Source organism: Anguilla anguilla, chromosome 17, assembly GCF_013347855.1.
Source record: "Anguilla anguilla isolate fAngAng1 chromosome 17, fAngAng1.pri, whole genome shotgun sequence".
Classification (NCBI taxonomy): Eukaryota; Metazoa; Chordata; class Actinopteri; order Anguilliformes; family Anguillidae; genus Anguilla; species Anguilla anguilla.
In genome coordinates this window covers 25,968,619-25,988,271 of record NC_049217.1, presented here as the reverse complement: position 1 = coordinate 25,988,271, position 19,653 = coordinate 25,968,619, and the positions used below count along the sequence as shown (strand labels likewise).

At 45.3% G+C, this 19,653-nt stretch overlaps 2 protein-coding genes and 1 long non-coding RNA gene across 10 annotated transcripts in view; 2 read left to right on the top strand and 1 right to left on the bottom strand.

The window, feature by feature from the left end:
• Positions 1 to 1,297: 1,297 nt before the first annotated feature.
• Positions 1,298 to 8,677, bottom strand: qtrt1 (queuine tRNA-ribosyltransferase 1). Of its 3 annotated transcripts, none has more exons than XM_035398833.1 (9): positions 8,364 to 8,677; positions 7,596 to 7,664; positions 6,891 to 7,029; positions 6,189 to 6,383; positions 5,349 to 5,487; positions 3,757 to 3,832; positions 3,267 to 3,376; positions 2,727 to 2,811; positions 1,298 to 2,354 (listed from the first exon to the last, which is right to left on the bottom strand). In XM_035398833.1, the coding sequence occupies exons 1-9, from the start codon at positions 8,649 to 8,651 to the stop codon at positions 2,202 to 2,204; spliced, it is 1,254 nt and encodes a 417-aa protein (XP_035254724.1). In that variant the 5' UTR covers positions 8,652 to 8,677; the 3' UTR covers positions 1,298 to 2,201. The 3 variants fall into 3 exon arrangements, 2 of the variants coding, with proteins under 2 accessions (XP_035254724.1, XP_035254725.1); XM_035398834.1 differs by having other exon boundaries at positions 8,535 to 8,664; XR_004763128.1 differs by lacking the exon at positions 1,298 to 2,354 and adding an exon at positions 3,479 to 3,588.
• Positions 8,678 to 10,071: 1,394 nt separating this feature from the next.
• Positions 10,072 to 19,653, top strand: part of dnm2a (dynamin 2a) — a 30,793-nt gene continuing 21,211 nt past the window's right edge. For all 6 annotated transcript variants that reach the window (XM_035398831.1, XM_035398829.1, XM_035398828.1 and 3 more), the window contains exons 1-4: positions 10,072 to 10,466; positions 18,456 to 18,529; positions 19,061 to 19,210; positions 19,641 to 19,653. The exon at positions 19,641 to 19,653 is cut by the window's right edge and continues 191 nt beyond it. In XM_035398831.1, the coding sequence (XP_035254722.1) occupies positions 10,306 to 10,466; positions 18,456 to 18,529; positions 19,061 to 19,210; positions 19,641 to 19,653 (398 nt within the window). In that variant the 5' untranslated portion in view covers positions 10,072 to 10,305. The remainder of the gene's footprint in view (positions 10,467 to 18,455; positions 18,530 to 19,060; positions 19,211 to 19,640) is intronic.
• On the top strand, positions 14,224 to 15,085 carry LOC118217057. Its single transcript, XR_004763129.1, has 2 exons — positions 14,224 to 14,870; positions 14,973 to 15,085. It is a non-coding gene; the product is annotated as an uncharacterized LOC118217057 (long non-coding RNA).

The following is a 19,653-nucleotide window of genomic DNA, read 5'->3' as shown; positions in this document are numbered from 1 at the left end:
ATCAGCCCTGTCCGTGAATAACCTTAATCTGCATAGCAAGGTTGTCCACCTCACTGCGATAAAACGGCCTCTATCGTGCAAGACACTTATTAATTCTTATAATAATGTGAACTGGTCAGAGGGAAGTGCTTCACTTTCATTGTACGCTGCATATTTTAACAAAAAAAGGGAGTTAAAATTAAAGGGCCAGTGTGTGCTCACTTTTAAGTGAGTATGTGTGTGTGTGTAAACAGGAGAATGCGTGTATGTGTGTGTCTGTGTTTAAACAGGAGAGTGAGTGAGTGTATATGTGTGTGTGTGTGTAAACAGGAGAGTGCGTGTATGTATGTGTGTGTGTATGTGTGTGTCTGTGTTTAAACAGGAGAGTGGGTGTATGTACGTATGTATGTATGTGTGTGCACGTGTGAGATTGAGTAGCTTCAGGTACTTTGTGGCCTTTAAAATTGATCCAAGATCAGCTGTGCTGAAGCCCGCTGATTTAAGCATCAGTTCAGATAACAATGGGAGGGTCTGACCCAGAGTCGGGGCTGATCTATCTGCGCCTCTGGGGTGCAGCTGTCAGCCATTGCAGCAGTACATGTGTCTAATTAAACCACAGTGGGATTACTGTTTTGAGTACTGATTGATAGTGGGTGTGCTTCAATGGATAACAGCACACACAAAAGAGGCATTCGTTGTCATTTTCTCATTTTTGCCATGCATGGTTAATGCCTCTTGCATTTTTCCTCTCTTGATGCAAATCATGTGTTCTGACACTCTCCCAAATCTAAAAAGCTAAGACGAGCATGTATTATTATTCTTTTAATTTTCCCTGTCAGACAGTGTATTTCTGCCCCCTAGTGGCGCGTTATGAAAACTACAAGAACAACGCGCTGGATTCATTTATCAACATGAACCTTGTGGAACCTCCCACCTGTTGTTATTACGAGCCTGGGGATTTTATGAAGAGTAGCTAGATATATTAGGCCTTCGACAATTCTCCTTTTCATCCGCGTGGGCAACTTAATTTATTAAACCTGTGCGTGCTCAACAAGAAAGAGACAGAGAAACGCCATCTTCTTGAAGCCGGAAAGCTGACATAGGCCTTAACAAACGGACGTTTTAAAATGAGTAGGCTGCTCAGTCGCCATGGTAACAACGCAAAGTACCGGGATTATCGGAAAATAAAATGGATCCGCTGTCAAACTCTGCAGCATGTCATAAATATCCGCAAGTATTTTCAGATAATTTAAACCAGGGGAAAATATGGCAGAAAAAAACATTTCAAGAATATGCGATTAAATAAACAAAACGCTAAAAAGAGTCAGTCTGTTATTTAATGGTGGAAAAAAATAGAAAATTCATACAAATGTGCAGATAACATACAGAGGTAACATACAGAGGGAAAATCGAAGTTATATCCTCATTGTACAAGACAGCTTGCCCGTGTGTGAGTGAGAGTGTGTGTGTATGCGCGTGCATGCCTGTGATTGAGTGTTTTTGACGACACAGACTCTCAGCTGCCTGGCTGTCGGACTCCATCAAGGCCTGTCCCAGCAGTACAGGCAGACTGCTTAAAGGGACCGTTCACTTTCTGAGGGTTATTTTATAATTACCTCAGTTTTACTTTGTTTTCATTTGGCCCAGAGTTTATAATGTGCAATGAAGGATATTTAAATTACTTATAGAAACAGAATTTACAGTGGCTTGTGTAGAGACAGGTACTCGAGAGTTCTTGGTCTAATGTAAGAAAGTACAATTCATGCAATTGAAAAACGGCTTGTATAGAAATTGTACGTTTCCAGAGACTACATATAAGCAGATTATCTTTATAGCGTTTATTCACAATTCTAAAGATAAATATCCATTTTTATATCGTGTCGGTACTCCTTGAGCACAGCGGTCTCAGGTTCAATGTGCCATAGGTAATATTTTCAACTGAAAATAAAACTTAATTGAGTAATATGTACAGTCACTGGAGGCATAATGTTTAGGAGCTGCTTGAAGCATATTTTCTTGCTTTAGACCACAAACCCATAAAAGGTGAATACTAGCCACTGTAAATCCGGTCGTCAGAAACCTCTGGAAACATTTAAAACATCCTTCATCGCACACAAAAACTGTCTGATCGAATCAAAATCACAATAAAAAAAAACCTATCCCTTTCAAACTACAGGAAAAATCCAGTTTAAAAACACCCCCCAGCCCCTCCCACCCCAGACTCAATCCAGAGTGATGCTGACAGAGGCCAGCGCCTCCACTGCCCAGCTGGGGTACGTCTCTGGCGAGGGGTACATGCGCCGCATGAACGCTCGCACGAACTCGGGGAACCGCCCGTCCAAGATACTCGCCCGCACGGACCGCATCAGTGACAGCTGGAACAAGAGGACAGAGGTTAGCACGTGCTCGCTCGCACGCACGCACGCACGCACGCACGCACGCACGCACGCACGCACACACACACACACACACTCCGCATGCATACAAGTTCATGCATATAAGAACGCACATGCACCCACGTGCACACCTGTACACGCCCTAGCGCGCACACACACACACACACACAACATGCAGATTCTCATGCATATACGCTCTCCAACACCCTTGCATCCAAGGGCACCTATACACGCATTCGCACACACACACACAACATGCAGATTCTCATGCATATACGCTCTCAAACACACTTGCACCCACGCGCACACCTGTACGTGAACACGCAGGCACGCACGGACGGTCCAACGCACCTGGTAGGCGATGTTGTGGATAGTGAGATGGTGCATGGCCGCAGTGTCGCACTTGAAGAGGGCGTGTATGTAGGCCCGAGTGTGCCTGGAAGACGCGCGGCACGCCATCACGCGTGGATAACACGTACGAGGGGAAAAAAAACACAGCGAAACATAAAAGCTGCATCAGGACTGCTTACTGCTGCTAGGCAGCGGCTACCTCACCAGCAGACAAAAAAGGGGTTAACTGTGCTTTGGAAGAGAATAGAATACAACAGAATAACGGTACTTCTCTTAGGGGGAAGTTTAGTTTCAGAAGTATCACTCTCAATAATCAAGAAAGCGTTTGCACACATTACGCAACATGTAACATACTGCGTAACGGCTATGATGATGAGCACAAGGCAGCCCCCTCCCTACTTTGTTGGGGGGGGGGGGAAAGACTGCTAAAAAAGTAACTGATGTTGTAAAGACGGTAAATCACGACGAGAGCCATTCACATTTAAAGTACAATGTTCTTTTCAAACGTTTGTTGTAAAGAAGGACTGCAGTCCCACTGACCTTTTGCAGGTGGGGCAGCCGCAGTCTGCGTCTATGGGCTGGAAGTCCAGGGCAAATTGCTTCTTTTTCAGCTGCAAGGATCCCCAGGGAACCAGCGCCGTTCCGAACCGCTGAAACAAAAATGAATCACCGGGGACCTGACGTGAACTTTTTTGGCTCACCAGCCACTGTGGCTAGCGGTTTTCCAAAGTCGCTAGCCTCTCGGCATTTACCTGCCAGGTAAAGGGAGAGGAGGAAACCAGCGGTTCGCGGACCTCGAGGGCCGTGATTTGAGCAACAGGGCCCCGGGGTATTCAATCAGTTTCGGAAAGTCACTCTGAGCCTGTTACACAGATTGCACAAAATCCTCAATATTGCCTTCACCCTAGGATACCCCCCCATGCTGCGAGGATAAAAGAGAGGGAGAGGGAGGGAGGGAGAGAAGGAAGGGAGGGAGGGAGGGGATGGAGAGAGCGATAGGGACAGAGGATTTAAGAGGGCGAATACTCACTGCAGTGCGAGTTGGGAAAACGCAGTCGAACATGTCGCACCCCAGAGCGACACACACCACCAGTTCCACTGCGTAACTGCAAAACACACCACACAACATGGGCAGTGAGTACATACACACACGCATACACACACATGCACACACACACCTCCAGTTCCACAGCGTAACTGCAAAACACACCGCACAACATGGGCAGTGAGTACATACACACACGCATACACACACATGCACACACACACCTCCAGTTCCACTGCATAACTGCAAAACACACCACACAACATGGGCAGTGAGTACATACACACACACACGCATGCGCACACACACACACGGGCACGCACACACACACACACAAATGCGTGCACACACGCGCGCACACACACACACACACACGGGCACGCACACACACACACACACACACACGAACACGCACACACACAAATAAAACACCACCAAAAAAGCTGTAATGCCAGCCAATCATGAGGTTTGTTAAACCATGTTTAAAAAAAAAAAAGAAAATCTGAATTATTATTTTCAGTAGAAATAATCTGGTTAGAGGCATTAATTATACAGCAAATTAATTACTTCTGTATTCCCGGGGAGCATATACTCACAAAGAAATAGTAATACGATTTTTATTCTTATTTCTCTAAATATTAATAGCTCAAACATGAAAAAAGAACGTCTGCGATGTAGGCATTGGTAGCACCTCTGGCTGTGGATGCCCACAGCCATGTAGAATGTGCAGTTACTGACTCGATCTAAAAAGGAAAGGTAAGGGCTGTGACCCTGGACAGGTGTGTGCTTGCTGAATAACTCCACCAGGAAGGTATAATGGGATGACAGTGTAGTATAATGGTTAGGGAACCGGGGCGTGTAACTCAAGTTGCAGTTGTACCCTTGAGCCAGGCACTTGACCCGAGTAGCTTCAGTAAAAATATCCTGCTATATAAACGCATTTAAAAAAACAAACAAACATGCTAAATGCCAAAAAGACAGCAGGTAATGTGCAAAAAATAAAAATCTTTTTTTGTGTTTCGCTAATTCCACTGCGCTAACCCCGCGAGACACACTCACACACCCAGATGTGAGGGTGGCCAGAACACCTGTCGTGTGGCGTCGGTTCAAGGCCCCGCTTTCATGGCATATGCCAACCTGCTGTCGAGCAAACTGGCTGTGGGCACTTGAGACGCAGCTAGAACATTACATCACATCACAGGCGTTTAGCAGACGCTCTTATCCAGAGCGACGACTCACGCAACCTTTTACATAGCACTTAAATTGCATCCATTTATACAGCTGGGCATGTACTGAAGCAATGCAGGTTAAGCACCTCGCTCAAGGGTACAACGGCTGTGTCCGACCCGAGAATTGAACCTGTGCCCTTCAGATTAAAAGACCAGTTTCTTACCCATTATACTACGCCACCGCCCCAACCCTAGAACCCTGTACAGAGCCTCTCCGCACAGCACCGCGGGGGGGGGGGGGGGGTGGGGGGGCGTGCATTCAGCCAGTCCCTGCCACCAAATTCATCTGCTTCGTGATTGATGCCTCTGCAGGACTTGTAATACTGGACCAACGGCAGAGCTTCGTACCCGACGCCCATGAGGTATCTGGGTTTAGTTCGGGGTAGGTAGTCCGTGCTGAGCGTCACCATCCTCCAGAAGTCGTCCTTCGCCTCCCCCCCACTCAGCCCTCCGATGGCGAAGCCTGGAACGTCCCGCTTGGTCATCTCTGCGTGGGACAGACAGACAGACAGACAGACAGACACGCTGGCATGACCCACATCGTCTGCAGTCTCACCACAAGGTCAGCTCCTCAGTTCATTCGTTCCTCTCTATTCCCCCTTTCTAGAAGGTTCTGACTCAGCTTTGGAGACTGACTACATTGTCAGCTATGCATTCTTAACAATGAAAGTTCTCCCTCTACCGTTGAGGCTGAAACACATAGTTCACTGGTCTAAACAACAACCTACATTCAAATAAACGTACAGCAAATTTGAATGTAATAAGCGTAGCTGCTTAGTTCATTCCCTTTACCCTCAGAAGTGCGGGTATTTGGAATGTTTTTTTTCAGAATTGTACGTCAGTGTCCTCCATTGCTGTCAGTTACCAGTAATGATTACATCAGCATTAGAATGTTGTGAGATCAGTTACCAGTAATGATTACATCAGCATTAGAATGTTGTGAGATCAGTTACCAGTAATGATTACATCAGCATTAGAATGTTCACATGCGTGATCTCACACCTTAAAGGGTTAGGCGTCTCGCATAGCTCATGCGTTATCCCAGCACGTTTACTGTTCATACTGCTGTGCCCCTGAGTAAGGTGATGAGACCTAAAAGGGTCTTGCTATAGGAACGATGGTCAGGGCGCGGTCGCGGTGAGGTGGAGGTGTGTGCTGCTCGGGCTACGGTCAGCGCGTGGCTCCTACCCTCGAGGCAGGCCCGACGCAGCTCTGCGTTCAGCCCGCCCTGGATGATGGCGAACAGGTTCTGACGGTCGGGGTTCCGGTTGGCCGCGATGCAGCGGTCCAGCCAGCGGATCGAGCGCCGCATGGCCTCCTCCACGCGCGGGCCGGTGATGGTGCTGCTCACCACGTCGTCCAGCTGCATCATGATGTCCGAGCCTGGGCACGGAGGGAAGACGCGCCGCCGTCCGACTTTTTAGCCGAGCTCTATCAAAGTAACCGCGACAAAGCGACTATGCACGCGCACCCCCAGCCCGTACACCCACACCAACGACTGGAAACACATTCCGGTCATGTGACGCTTTGAGGTAATGACCAAATAAACATCAACAAGGATAGAGAAATGGAGAGAGGTAAGACTGACTGATATAATGAACACAGGGAATGGGAGAACCTACTGAATGAGTGAATCTGATTTTTAATGTGGGCCACTTCAGTGTGCAGATGGACTGTGCCATTCTTAATGCGGGCCACTTCAGTCTGCAGATGGACTGTACCATTCTTAATGCGGGCCACTTCAGTCTGCAGATGGACTGTACCATTCTTAATGCGGGCCACTTCAGTCTGCAGATGGACTGTACCATTCTTAATGCGGGCCACTTCAGTCTGCAGATGGACTGTACCATTGTTTCCCTGACTCTTCATTATATGGTTGACTCTTCTTACCCAGGCTGTTTTGGATGGCAATAGACTGTTCAGGGGAAAGCAGTATCTCCCGGCCATCATAAGGTGACCGGAACCGGACTCCTTCCTCTGTCACCTCTGATAGTGCCACAAGAGAAACCATCTGAAACCCTCCGCTGTCCTGCAAGGGTTGGGGGGAGAGGGGGGGGGGGGAGGAACTAGAAAATATAAGGATTCCATCCCCAGACACTGTCCCCTCCATTCTGATCTGGAAACACACTACTGAAGATGAACAATTTCAGTGGCACACACTAAACTGAAACTAGATGGGGACGTCCCATATCAGTGCTAATCTAATGCTACGTCACACATACGGACAAAGTAATCAATGCTAATGTAATACAAAATCACACATATGGACAAAGCAATCAGTGCTGATCTGACACTGAATCACACAGCTGGGACAAAACGATCTGTGCTAATCTAATGCTACATCACACATTTGGAGAAAAAAAATGATTGGGGCTCTTGTGATCCGATGTTAATCGGACCTTAACATCTTAAGTCATAACCATAAATCTTACTATCAGGATAAAGCCGTTCAACACAGCTGCAATGGCAGATCGCCATCACATACAGGGCACCCACCGCTCCTTTAAATACCGCAGGCCTAGGGAAGGTGGATATGTGTCACTCTCTATCCACTCACTCTCTCTCTCTCACTAACTGACTGATTGACTGACTCACCGTCAGCAGGTTGTTTTTCCAGTTCATGAAGTTGTGCAGGCCCTTGGCTTTCTCTATGAGCTCCGGACCCTTCAGGGAACAGCAGAATCAACACACATTAACTCTCCACAACAGAGCTTTTTGTTCTCAGCGAGGTAACAGAACTGTTGCCCGAGTGACTAACCTGACCGTGAAACCTAGACCATGTTCTTTTTATTATCCCAACTACGCATCCCTCCCTCCCACTTTTAAAATGGTTATCATTGCACACAGTTACATTGTATATACTGTAATGCATTACGATTTTAGGTCTACCCTGTTGATTTAATTTACGTTTCCAACATGTCCATGTAGTTATATTAATATTTTGATTGAAAAGGCTGATTTCAAAGAGAAAAACTTGTCATCTATCCAGTGTAAAAGGCATATAAATTCAAAAAGGTTGCTATATATAGCGAAGTGGAGAGTCTTAGGAGCTGTAAACCAATGTCACTCATGAAAGCAAGTGAAAGTCATCGCGTCCATTCCAGCACTATTGGTGTTACAGTAGTTTTGAAAGAGCGGATTCTGCTAATGCATCACAACATAACCACGCTTTTAGGGATCAGGCAGAAAACATATAGGATCACTACCAACAAAGTTTTGTTTCCTCAAAGCATGTTCGTTTGACAGGGTCAGCAGCCCTCAAGCACTACTCTGTGTTTTGCTACAGATTAAATTGACGAAGAAACAACCATTTCCCATCTCAGTACAGAGAATGCGATTTTCCAGAGCGACGAGCGCATGTACCGGTCTCATTCCTAGATGATACGTGTTCGCCAAGCATATCTGGCACCCGAGATCCGCTAGTTGGTCGGCTGTGATTCCCTTCATGGTTCCTTGCGTCCCGACAGGCATGAACACCGGAGTGTTGACCGTGCAGTGCGGCAGCGTTAGATCACAGGCTCGGGCTTTGCTTACGGGGCACTCCGCCAGTATGCGCAGAGCCAGCGGCGGAGCGCTGGAGACAGCTCTCGTAGCAGACACACCGGCATTTACGGCGCCCATGTCAGCCGCCCTATCAGTGGAGGCAGCCATCTTGCAGGACCACGTGAATTACTCAATGAAAGCGGAAGTGCTGTGCTGTGCTGCCACTGGCAACCCTGTTTGATTTGACTACTGACACGATCATTCAGCTTTCAGTGTTTTAGTTTTCTGAAACTGCAAATCGTGGCCGATATCACACTGACTTGCTGGATTGAAAACCCAGTTGCATTTTGGTAAGGTTTTATTTTAAATCTCGCTCATTTCAAAACATGTATTTTCCGCCAAATGAGCGAGGCGCAATCGTCATTTATAAGCATTTGAAGTATTATTGTAGTTGCCTCCTGCTCAAAACAAACATAGCAAAAAAAAAAAAAAAGGCTTTTGGTTTCGTTGTGTAACGTGCTGTATCCACCCCCCGAATATAACGTCATTGCTTTTGCTTTGGCACGAAGTGATGAATAGGGTTTTTGAAATCAGCCTGCTAGTATGACAAACGTCGTGCAGTACAAAATAGTTCCAAATTGTACCCCAGTCTGGTTAATTTCAGTGTGCACCAAAGAGGCTTCAGTCTCTGGTAAATGTTGTCTCTTCTTAATAAAGATAACCTAATTATAAAAGTAATTTGCATAAAGGAAATAGATATCCTAAGGAGTCAGGCTACTGATAAGGCCAAGGTGAGTCTTGGAGCTAACTAACGTTCAAGACGAATAATGAGTAACTTATTAAAATAAAGCCACGACATGATAGATTGGCGTCACAACAATAAAATACCTGTAACGTCCATTTTGACCGGTCTATTTCGAACCTACGTTGCTCGGCAAGGCAGACTGGCTATTCAGAAATAACAGGTTGCGAAGCTATCATAGCTACATAGTGAATGCTGGGCGGTGCTAACTCACAGAGCAAGTTAAACAGAACTACGGCATATGAAAAGATTCGTTCGGAACATGACGATTCATCATAGTGTATTTTCTATGAACACATTTTTAAAATCACTTTTCAAAGAATTGCTACCTGGTGTTTGATGCCGACAACCTAATATCCCCGAGTGTGGATCCTAGATTAGAATATATATTGTTGGGGTTCGGAACAGTGGGACAGTTTATTCTGGGTCGGTATTTGGGTGTTAACCACTTATGTAGTTCATTGGTGTTAACCAGAGACTGTAAAAAAAAAGGTGTTAACTCCCCGGAGAAAAAATAATTGGGCGGGGAAATAGCAATATGATTGACAATTCAAATGGCCATTGACAGTTATTTTATAGATTTCCGCTGCCAAAGACGAAAGCGCACGGCTTCGTTGACGTTGAACTACATGACACACTATGAACCAATGAATAAGCATATCACATTGATGAGCAGTAAAATTGACCAATGGACATAACGTATTTGGTTGACAAGGGGTGGAGATTCAATCTCCAGCGGAGGTCGGGTGTTGTTCCACCGGATGGTAGAAGTTTTGTTTAGTGAGTTTTTTTCTCACCCTTTCAATTCGATTGAGTCTGGATTTTTTTTACACTGCCAGTAACGAAGAGTTCACTGCAACTGGGTTTTTTGTTCTGCCGCAATTTCCAATTTCCTTGACGTCCTAATTATTTAGATAAATAAAAGTCAGAAGTTGTTTCAGGGCTGGAACTCAACATTGAAAAGTAACCCGAGCTCTTCGCTACTTTGTAGTCGGAAGACGATCCTAGCCCAGCGGAGCCATGGGGAACCGGGGCATGGAGGATTTGATTCCCCTCGTCAATAAACTGCAGGACGCCTTCAGCTCCATCGGACAAAGCTGCAATTTGGACCTGCCGCAGATTGCAGTGGTCGGCGGACAAAGCGCTGGAAAAAGCTCTGTTCTGGAAAATTTCGTCGGCAGGTAGCTTAACGTTAACAAGCTAATGCATTTGTTTCACATATTTAGCTAACGTTAGCAGGTTGCTGTCTATATAGTAATTGGCTAGCTAACTAAATGGTTATAATGGGAATGTATTGTATTATTGCTTATAGTTTTATGGCACTTTCTTCCCTAATTTCCCAGAACTTCTCTGGTTTTCAGCTACTCGTTTTCCGTGAAGCGTTGTCATACACAAAAACTAACCCAAGTTACGCACGTTACACACATATTGTCACCAAACACACGGACGGTAGTTCATGAAAGAAACAGAATTAACGTAAGTTCCGCCGGTTGCGTGGCGCACCGAGCCTACAACTTAGCTAGATATCTGAATGTGAAGGACTGCTTTGTAAATGGGGAAAAAAATAGTTGTTTGCGTAGTGGAGTCTGGAACAAATGCGGAAACTGTGTGGTTAGCGTAGCTGGTAGTTATCTGACTGCATTCTTTAGTTTCTCTCCATCTTTTTTTAATTTTCCAGTGAAGGGTGTTGGTGTTTGGTAGCTTGCCGGTGAACCTTGTGTTTAATTGTCAAGGTAATAAATAGCCAACAATCAAATGTTACTTTTAATAAACTTTAATGGTTATTGTTAGCCAGCCTGTACGTAATCCTTTCACATTTGTTGATCGACACCAGGAAAACGTCAATGATTTGTACTTTTAATAATACTTTCGTTTTGTTTAGCCAGGACCATTATAACTTACACAGTTCTCACACGTCTGCCAGTCCTTTATTAGAAAGAATGCACAACTGTCTTGTTCTTAGGAGTGTCCTTTGACGTGGCTAAGTCATTGTTTGAGGTCGCGTTAGCCATAGGAAATGGTTAGATAGCTAGCTACCCTAGTGCCGGGGTCAGTGCAGAATTTGAAGTTTGATATAGTCTAACGTTAGCTAAGTTATCGTTACCTAGCCAATGTCTGAAATACTGAAGTCAAGAGATGTTTGATTGCAGAGCCGACCATAATATGAGGGCATTGTGTACGTTCACTGAAATGTTGTGATTTTTGTGGTATGGAAGTAAGTGTGTCATGAGAGGTGATGATGTCACGGGTGCTTAGTACTGTTTCATAGCTGATTTTCCTGTAATGAAGAGCACACCAGGACTAGTCATCGGACAATAATTTCCTTTAGATTGCTGAATATTTCAGTGGTTTTATGCTGCGCGTCTATCTTCTGCTTTTGATTTAACATTATCGTACGTTTTCTGAAAGGCAACACAAAGTCGTTAGTTTAAACTGGGTTGTCACCTGATTGTAGCTCGAACAGAGAGCCAGCTTTCTCACCAGCTTGCTCACTATACTTAAAATTTGAAGTCGTTACCGGTTACTTTGGTTCCGTTTGATTTTCAGAAAGTCAGCTCCACTTTTGAATGCCTGATCGCCTGTAATTAGTATTTGACCATAAGGTTTAATTTGAAAACCCACGCGCCGTGATTTTTTTTTTGCTCACAGACTGAAATTAATATTTTTAAAACATAAAATCAACATATTTATAATGGCTCGCTGGTCGTGTAATATCCAGATGGAAACATAAACGACAACTCGGTTTTCCAAGAAGTTTAATATTACACTCGCGCCATTCTGCACGGGTGGAGTTTAGAATAAATGCTCCCACTTTGAACCGAGCCCCTCCCATTTGGAGGTTGTTCCTTCTCAACTGGCGGTGCTGTATGGGCTGCAGTACTGTAAATCCACAGATATTAACATAGACAAACGAGACGGTCAGCTCTCGCCGCCTTATCATCTGTTCTTATCAAGAGCAGTGTAACCAGAATTTCCAGTGCTGTATTAGTTTGACTGGGCCTAGAATCGAGAACGTTTTGTTTCAATGATAGGAAAACAATGCTTCAAAGAATATGAAGTCGATCATCTGGTTGACCTATTCGGCATACCCGTGGTAATCCATACTTGCTGGGTTTTGCACATCGGGGTGGAGATCAAGGCAGTCGGTGGTTGCTGTCATCCTGAATTTGTACATCAGAGAGAGTCACGGTGTGGGGGAAGGCTGTGGTTGGTTGCTGCGGTCCTGAATTTGTACAGCAGAGGGAGTCGGGGTGTGGCGTGGGCTCTGGCTGCTTGCTGTGGTTCTGTCCTCTTTTTAAGAGACCTCTTTGCTAATCTAGCTCTACGTCTGTGACTGGACCCACGTGAACACATGCCGTAAACACATCCGCGTACATTCACAAACACAGCAGCTCAGTCAAATAAATGTACGTGCGCAGCAACGGTCTTGCGCAATGTAAACATTGAACAAACAGCTAAAGGTTTTTACACACCCACTGGTGCATGTGAGCGCCCTGTGAAATCACTCGGGTACATGCCACACGTGTGCACGCCCAGAAGAAGCAGAGAGGCTCCGTTGCCTCCGTGCGAGATTACCTCCAGGGCTCCCCTGTCAGGCTCTCCCAGGTCGCTTCTATGCTATTCCCTTGTTCTCTGTTTTCCCTCCGTCTCTTTCTCCCTGGAAGGCTGTCCCTTCCGCTCCGTGTTGTTAGTTAACCCAGATTGCCCTCCCTCCCTCCCTGTCCCAGACTGCTCCCTATTTTAGCTGACTCCTGGGCCCACATGGGTTGTGCGAGATTATCAGGCGAAGACAAAACAAATTCTCAAAATCAGCTCGTTCTGCAGGTTTTGTCTGTTCCACACATACACAAAACACACACACACACACACACACACACACACTCACACAGACACAGACACATACACACAGCACTACAGGGGGGTGTTTTCCCTGTGTGTGCCCTGCAGCCCTAAAAAATAGGCAGCAATAGTGGAGCATTGTGTGAGGGCCTGCAGCCCTAGCACACAGGTGCCCTATGATAAGGGCATTAGAGATCAGGAAAAGCAGGTCCTCCTCTGCCCAGGCCTGGTCAGCACTAGAGGAGCTGCCTGCACAGAACGGCCAGCTTTTGGCTCCATTGACTTTGCATGTTGTGTCGTCTGTTTTTAAAAAATATTTTAATTTGGGTTTGATTGATTTTCCCGAGAGATCTGTTGGTAACCCTCCCAGTTCTGGAAGTCCCTGTTATCGTATTATTCTGATGGTCGTGCTGCTCTGGGTTTGATTGTGTTGTCCTGTATTTCTGATGGTCATGCTGCTCTAGGTTTGATTGTGTTGTCCTGTATTTCTGATGGTCATGCTGCTCTAGGTTTGATTGTGTTGTCCTGTACTTCTGATGGTTGTGCTGCTCTGGGTTTGATTGTGTTATCCTGTATTTCTGATGGTTGTGCTGCTCTGGGTTTGATTGTGTTATCCTGTATTTCTGATGGTCGTGCTGCTCTGGGTTTGATTGAGTTTTCCTGTATTTCTGATGGTAGTGCTGCTCTGGCTTTGATCCTGTTATCCTGTATTTCTGATGGTAGTGCTGCTCTGGGTTTGATTGTGTTGTCCTGTATTTCTGATAGCTGTGCTGCTCTGAGTTTGATAGATTATCCCTTGGGAGCTACTGTCCATATAATTCTTGTTCAAGCCCCTTGTGTTGAGTGTCTGTAGGCCTCTAATCTAATCTCTGACACACACTTTGACTCCGTATAGCCTACAGCTTGTGTTCTCAACAGGCAACACCCACCGAGCATACTGGTGGGTGTATTTGTGTATGACTATCCTGTCTTTCTGTTATTATTATTACATATGTGTGTTTGGTATTTTGTGTGTGTGTCTGTGTGTGTGTATCTGTCTCTGTGTGTGTATGTGTGTTTACGTGTGTCTGTGTGTGTGTGTGTGTGTAAGAGAGGGAGAGTGTGTGTGTGTATACACGTGCGTGGAGAGCTGTCCCAGTGGTGATGCCATGCTGGATATGGAGCTTGTATCGTAAAGTACAGATGTGTTTGGGCGTGTCTGTAATCTGATGGCTGTGGGTCAGGCAGTAGTTCTCTCTCTTGCTCTCTGTTCTCTGTTTGGATTCACCGCACACCCTAGCAAGCCTCTAGTACACTTGCAGGCCAAGGCCCTGCCAGTCAACCTGACACACATAAAGTCCGTTATACTGCAGAACAGTTGCAGGCTGTCTTAGCACTGCACTGCTCTCAGTCAGTCACTGAGTGCTCTGTGGGGTTACCCAAGCGCCCACTGAAACTGCCGGTCACAGTGCTCTGTGAGGTTACCCAAGCGCACACTGAGACTGCAGGTCACAGTCACAGTGCTCTGTGAGGTTACCCAAGCGCACACTGAGACTGCAGGTCACAGTCACAGTGCTCTGTGAGGTTACCAAGCGCACACTGAAACTGCAGGTCACAGTCACAGTGCTCTGTGAGGTTACCCAAGCGCACACTGAGACTGCAGGTCACAGTCACAGTGCTCTGTGAGGTTACCAAGCGCACACTGAAACTGCAGGTCACAGTCACAGTGCTCTGTGAGGTTACCCAAGCGCACACTGAAACTGCAGGTCGCAGTCACAGTGCTCTGTGAGGTTACCAAGTGCACACTGAAACTGCAGGTCACAGTCACAGTGCTCTGTGAGGTTACCAAGCGCACACTGAAACTGCAGGTCACAGCTTGCTGTGCTCACAGCTCGGTAAATTCCGAAAACCCTCTCTCTCTGTCCAGCATGCGTACGCGAGGCGTGCCTCTTAGGTTTCTTTAAAAAAAAAAAAAAAAAAATGCACCAAAAACAGTGAAAATTTAACGGGATGATGTAAGTGCTTTAATGGTGAGTAGCTGTTGAATTCCTTATGAGACGCCAGTGCTTGTGTGTCCTTCCCGATGTGCCCCAAGAGTCTTCAGCTCCGACAAAGAAGAACGCAGCCCAATTAAAGTGCTAGTGCGATTAATGATTAATTGCTGCTCCCCCATAGCAATTAACTTGTGCTCAATTATATTTTGTAATTAAATTAGCTGGGATGACAACAGCACAAATGTAGCGCCACGTAGCCTCGCAGTAGAAATACAGAGTGCGAGTAGGGTTTGAAAAAGCAGTGGTGCATTAATGAAGTTATGGAAATGGATTTTACAACTCTGGGTGTCATGGCAATGCTGGGATGCTCTCACCATTCAGAGGAATATGCTTCTTAAGAGTGTGCGTGTGTGTGCGTGTGAGTGAGAGAGTGTGTGTTTGACATTGTGTGGACTTGTGAATGCGTGTGTTTGTGTTCTTGATGGCAAGTATGTATTGCGAAATGTATTTATACATTTTTTTCGTATAAGAAGTTGGAACAACCCTATAGAAAAATCATTATTGCAGTTGCAAAGCTGTAGCTAAGCTACAGATTAGCAGTTGTTTGCAAAACATTTCTGTGTGGTGAGTGTGTGTCTGTGTATGTGTGATTTTGCAAGCGAGAATGAGAAGGTGTATGAGAGTTTGTGTGAGTGAGAGACAATGTGTGTTAGTGTATGTGTGTGTGAGTGAGAGAGGTACAGTGTGAATGTTTAATAAATGAAGTGATATTCTTTTCACCTCCTCAATCATTTACAGCACATAAATAATGAACATGAATCATCCTGTCCTTTCTATGTGTGTGTGTGTGTGTGTGTACGTGCGTGTGTGCACATGTATGTGAGGACATATGTGTCCAATTGAATGTATAGGGTCAGAAGTTGTGAGTCATGTAACTGGACCTTTGTCCATAGAACCTGTATGGTGGGGTAGGATACTGGATGGTGAATGGTGGTATAGGGAACTGGATGCTGAATAGAGAGGGAGGATACTGGATGCTGAATAGTGGTATAGGGAACTGGATGCTGAATAGAGAGGTAGGATACTGGATGCTGAATGGTGGTATAGGGAACTGGATGCTGAATAGAGAGGGAGGATACTGGATGTTGAATAGTGGTATAGGGAACTGGATGCTGAATAGAGAGGTAGGATACTGGATGCTGAATAGTGGTATAGGGAACTGGATGCTGAATAGAGAGGTAGGATACTGGATGCTGAATAGAGAGGTAGGATACTGGATGCTGAATAGTGGTATAGGGAACTGGATGCTGAATAGAGAGGGAGGATACTGGATGCTGAATGGTGGGGTAGGATACTGGATGATTTTCAAGATATTCCATGACCAGGACACCCAGCGCTTTTCCTTTCAATCACACCACCCTGCTGGATCGCAGCAGCCCTCCGCCTTTCCACTGCTCGATGAGAGGCGGGGTCTGACCCCACAGCCCCGCCTACTTTAGCCCGCCCGCCTGCACCCCCGCGCCAGGTTAGCCAGCCGTATAATGGGAAAGCCTGGGGGCACAGACATGTTATTTGCGGTGATGATCTGTCAGATTAATAAGAAAGCATGTCAGACAATTCCATGCAGAGGTTGTCCCGATGACCCATATTTTAAAATCATGGTGCCGTATCAAATTTTCTGTCAAATTGAAGGTAAATGTGTATGCTCTCAGAATATGTATTTGGTTACTGTTTTTTTAAGCTCGGTCATTCCTTAAAAATTAAGTTGAAGTCGGGCCTATGGATTTTGCCCAAAAATATGAAAGTAGGCCTGGATGAACCTTCCAGCAAAGGAAGTTAATGATGGATGAATATATAGGTTAAGCATCATATTTCTCTGTGAAGTGTAGGCCCAGAATTCCTATAATCACTCACATATGTATTTTAGAAACTGTTTAATGTTATTCCGTTACCATAGAATTTCTTTTTTCATTTCTTTTTGTTGTGGAGGGAAGGGGATTTATGTCCATATGTGAGGAAAGTTTAGGAGCAGTGACAATGTGGTTGCAGTTTTGTTTCAGCGATCTCTTGTATCATAATGGAATGAAAGAAAAGGTCACACTTTGAGCCAGACACTTGCTGATGTTTATTTGCATTGCATTGAATAAATGTTACCAGGGCTGTCTGTCATACGTGATTTAGTGCACATGTAGGATGTATTCATGTTCACTAAAGGTTTCCATAGCATGCTAAACACTGAATGCAAATATCCATACAACATGTGGGTGCTACAAGTCATTCTCAGTCATGATGTTAGCCATTCCATCTCCAAAGGACTTAACGAGCTGTAGGCCTGAAAAGTGCAAATAAAGTTTTCCACATTCAGCGTATCATATCAAAGCTTGCCGCCCAGGTTATTAAAAGTAACTTAAAGTAAAAATTTGCCTCGCAAACACCAGAGTAAAATATGAATTTTAATGGAAAACGCTTGTCTATTTTGAGACATTCTTTTAGCAAGCTTTTTAGCAAGCGTGTTGATTTGCATATTGGCATACTATGCAGGACTTCTTTTTTGCCTTGCTGTGGTCCTGTTCTTGCAATCAAAGAAGTCTCCTCCTGCGTCATCAACCCTGCCCACTCAACCCGAGTACTTGACTTCAGCCATCTACCTACCTAACATAGCTAGCTGGCTTGCTAGAGATAACATTACTGACAGGTCCAGCAGAAAACATGGCAATGCTCAGTTAAAAAAAAAAAAAAAAAAAAAAGAAAAACCGGCAGGCCTCAGGCCTCAGCGACCCTGTCCTGTACAGGAGCTAAACGCTTCAGTCACAGTAATTGCGTCTGTGGCCGCCGGTGACCGTGTGACACATTACCAGCAGCGCAGGAAGTGACGAGGTCTTTCCCTGACGAGTGGAGTGGCCTTCAATCTGGATTTCATTAAAATGTTAAACCACGCTCTTAATTACACAACATCGCTGAATATTATTATTTGATTGTTCAAAACTTAAAAGGCACATTTGTCTGGCTCTGTTTTGCATTAGTTTGAAATTCATCTGGCGGGGATGATTATAATTGTAATTGTTTCCCATTTTTTTTTAAATATTTTTTTTTTCCCCCAGGAGGCAAAGTGTTTATTAGCTTTGCTTATTAATTTCTTTTTTAAATCTTGGAGTAGCTCTGCATAACAGAATCAATAGCACAGGAATAAGCAATTTTTGAGTGTTTAGTTTTCTTCCTGCGTTACTCCTTGGTCATACACAGTGAATTGTGAATGAATATAGAACCGGTGCTGGTGAAGAGCTTGTGTGGTGTACACAGGGATGCCGCTCTCGTTCTCTGCTTCACTCAGTCACTCTCACTCTCACTCTTTTTCAGGGACTTCCTTCCCCGAGGGTCAGGCATCGTCACACGAAGGCCGCTCATCCTTCAGCTGGTCAACAATAAAGCAGGTGGGTAGCGGTCACCCGGAGTAACTGTGATCACCAGAGAACTAATCACCCGGAGTAACCAATTACACAGTGACTCATCACCTGGAGTCACACGGGGACCTATCACCTGAAGTATCCAATCACACAGGGACATTAGAGTGTGATTGGATACTCCAGGTTATAAGTGCCTGTGTGACTCATCACCTGGAGTCACACAGGGACTTATCACCTGGAGTAACCAATCACACCGTGACTAATCCCCTGGAGTAACCAATCACAGTGACTAATCCCCTGGAGTAACCAATCACACAGTGACTAATCACCTGAGTAACCAATCACACAGTGACTCTAATCACCTGGCCCTTTCAACAGTCTATTTTCTTCTGTCTCTCTCTCATACCATCTCATGCATTAATACAAAATGAAAAACAGCACACACACAATTGCATTTGCGTTTGTTCTTACTACTTGGGTTAATTTGAAAAATGTCTTTTGTTTCTCTGTTTTGTTTTGTTTCTCTTTATGTCTCTCTATCGCACTTTCTCTCAATAGAATATGCTGAGTTCCTGCATTGTAAGGGGCGGAAGTTCGTGGATTTTGATGAGGTGCGGGCGGAAATCGAGGCGGAGACGGACAGAATCACTGGAAGCAATAAGGGCATCTCCCCCATCCCCATCAACCTGAGAGTGTACTCCCCAAATGGTAACACACTACCCACTACACACACATTACACCTTACACACACCCATCCCCATCAACCTGAGAGTGTACTCCCCAAACGCTAACACACTTCAGATCACATGCTCATTAAATACATGCTCATTGTATCATATTACTTTATCTCTCCCACTTCCCTCGCTCTCCTTCCTCCTCCATTGGTAACATTATCCGCTCTCTCTCTCTCTCTCTCTCTCTTATTCTTTCTCACCCACACTCTTCCCCCACTGTTCTGTCTCTCTCTCTCTTTCTGTAACATTATCCACTCCCTCTCCCTTTCTCTCACTCTGTTTTTCTCTCTATGTAACATTACCCTCTCTCTCCCTCTGTCTGTGAAACCCAACTCCCTGCCTCCCTCTCTCTGTGTAACCCCGCCCCGTCCCTCCCTCCCTCCCTCCCTCCCTCGCTCCGGCAGTGCTGAACCTGAC

What these genes read in the sequence shown, in the direction of transcription:
- qtrt1 (XM_035398833.1), bottom strand. Translation starts at nt 8,651, where the DNA reads ATGGCTGCCTCCACTGATAGGGCGGCTGACATGGGCGCCGTAAATGCC. An exon ending in TTTTCCCAACTCGCACTGCA is followed by an intron (nt 3,377 to 3,756) that starts GTGAGTATTCGC and finishes TTTTTGTTTCAG; the next exon opens with CGGTTCGGAACGGCGCTGGT. An exon ending in GGCTGCCCCACCTGCAAAAG is followed by an intron (nt 2,812 to 3,266) that starts GTCAGTGGGACT and finishes CGCGTCTTCCAG; the next exon opens with GCACACTCGGGCCTACATAC.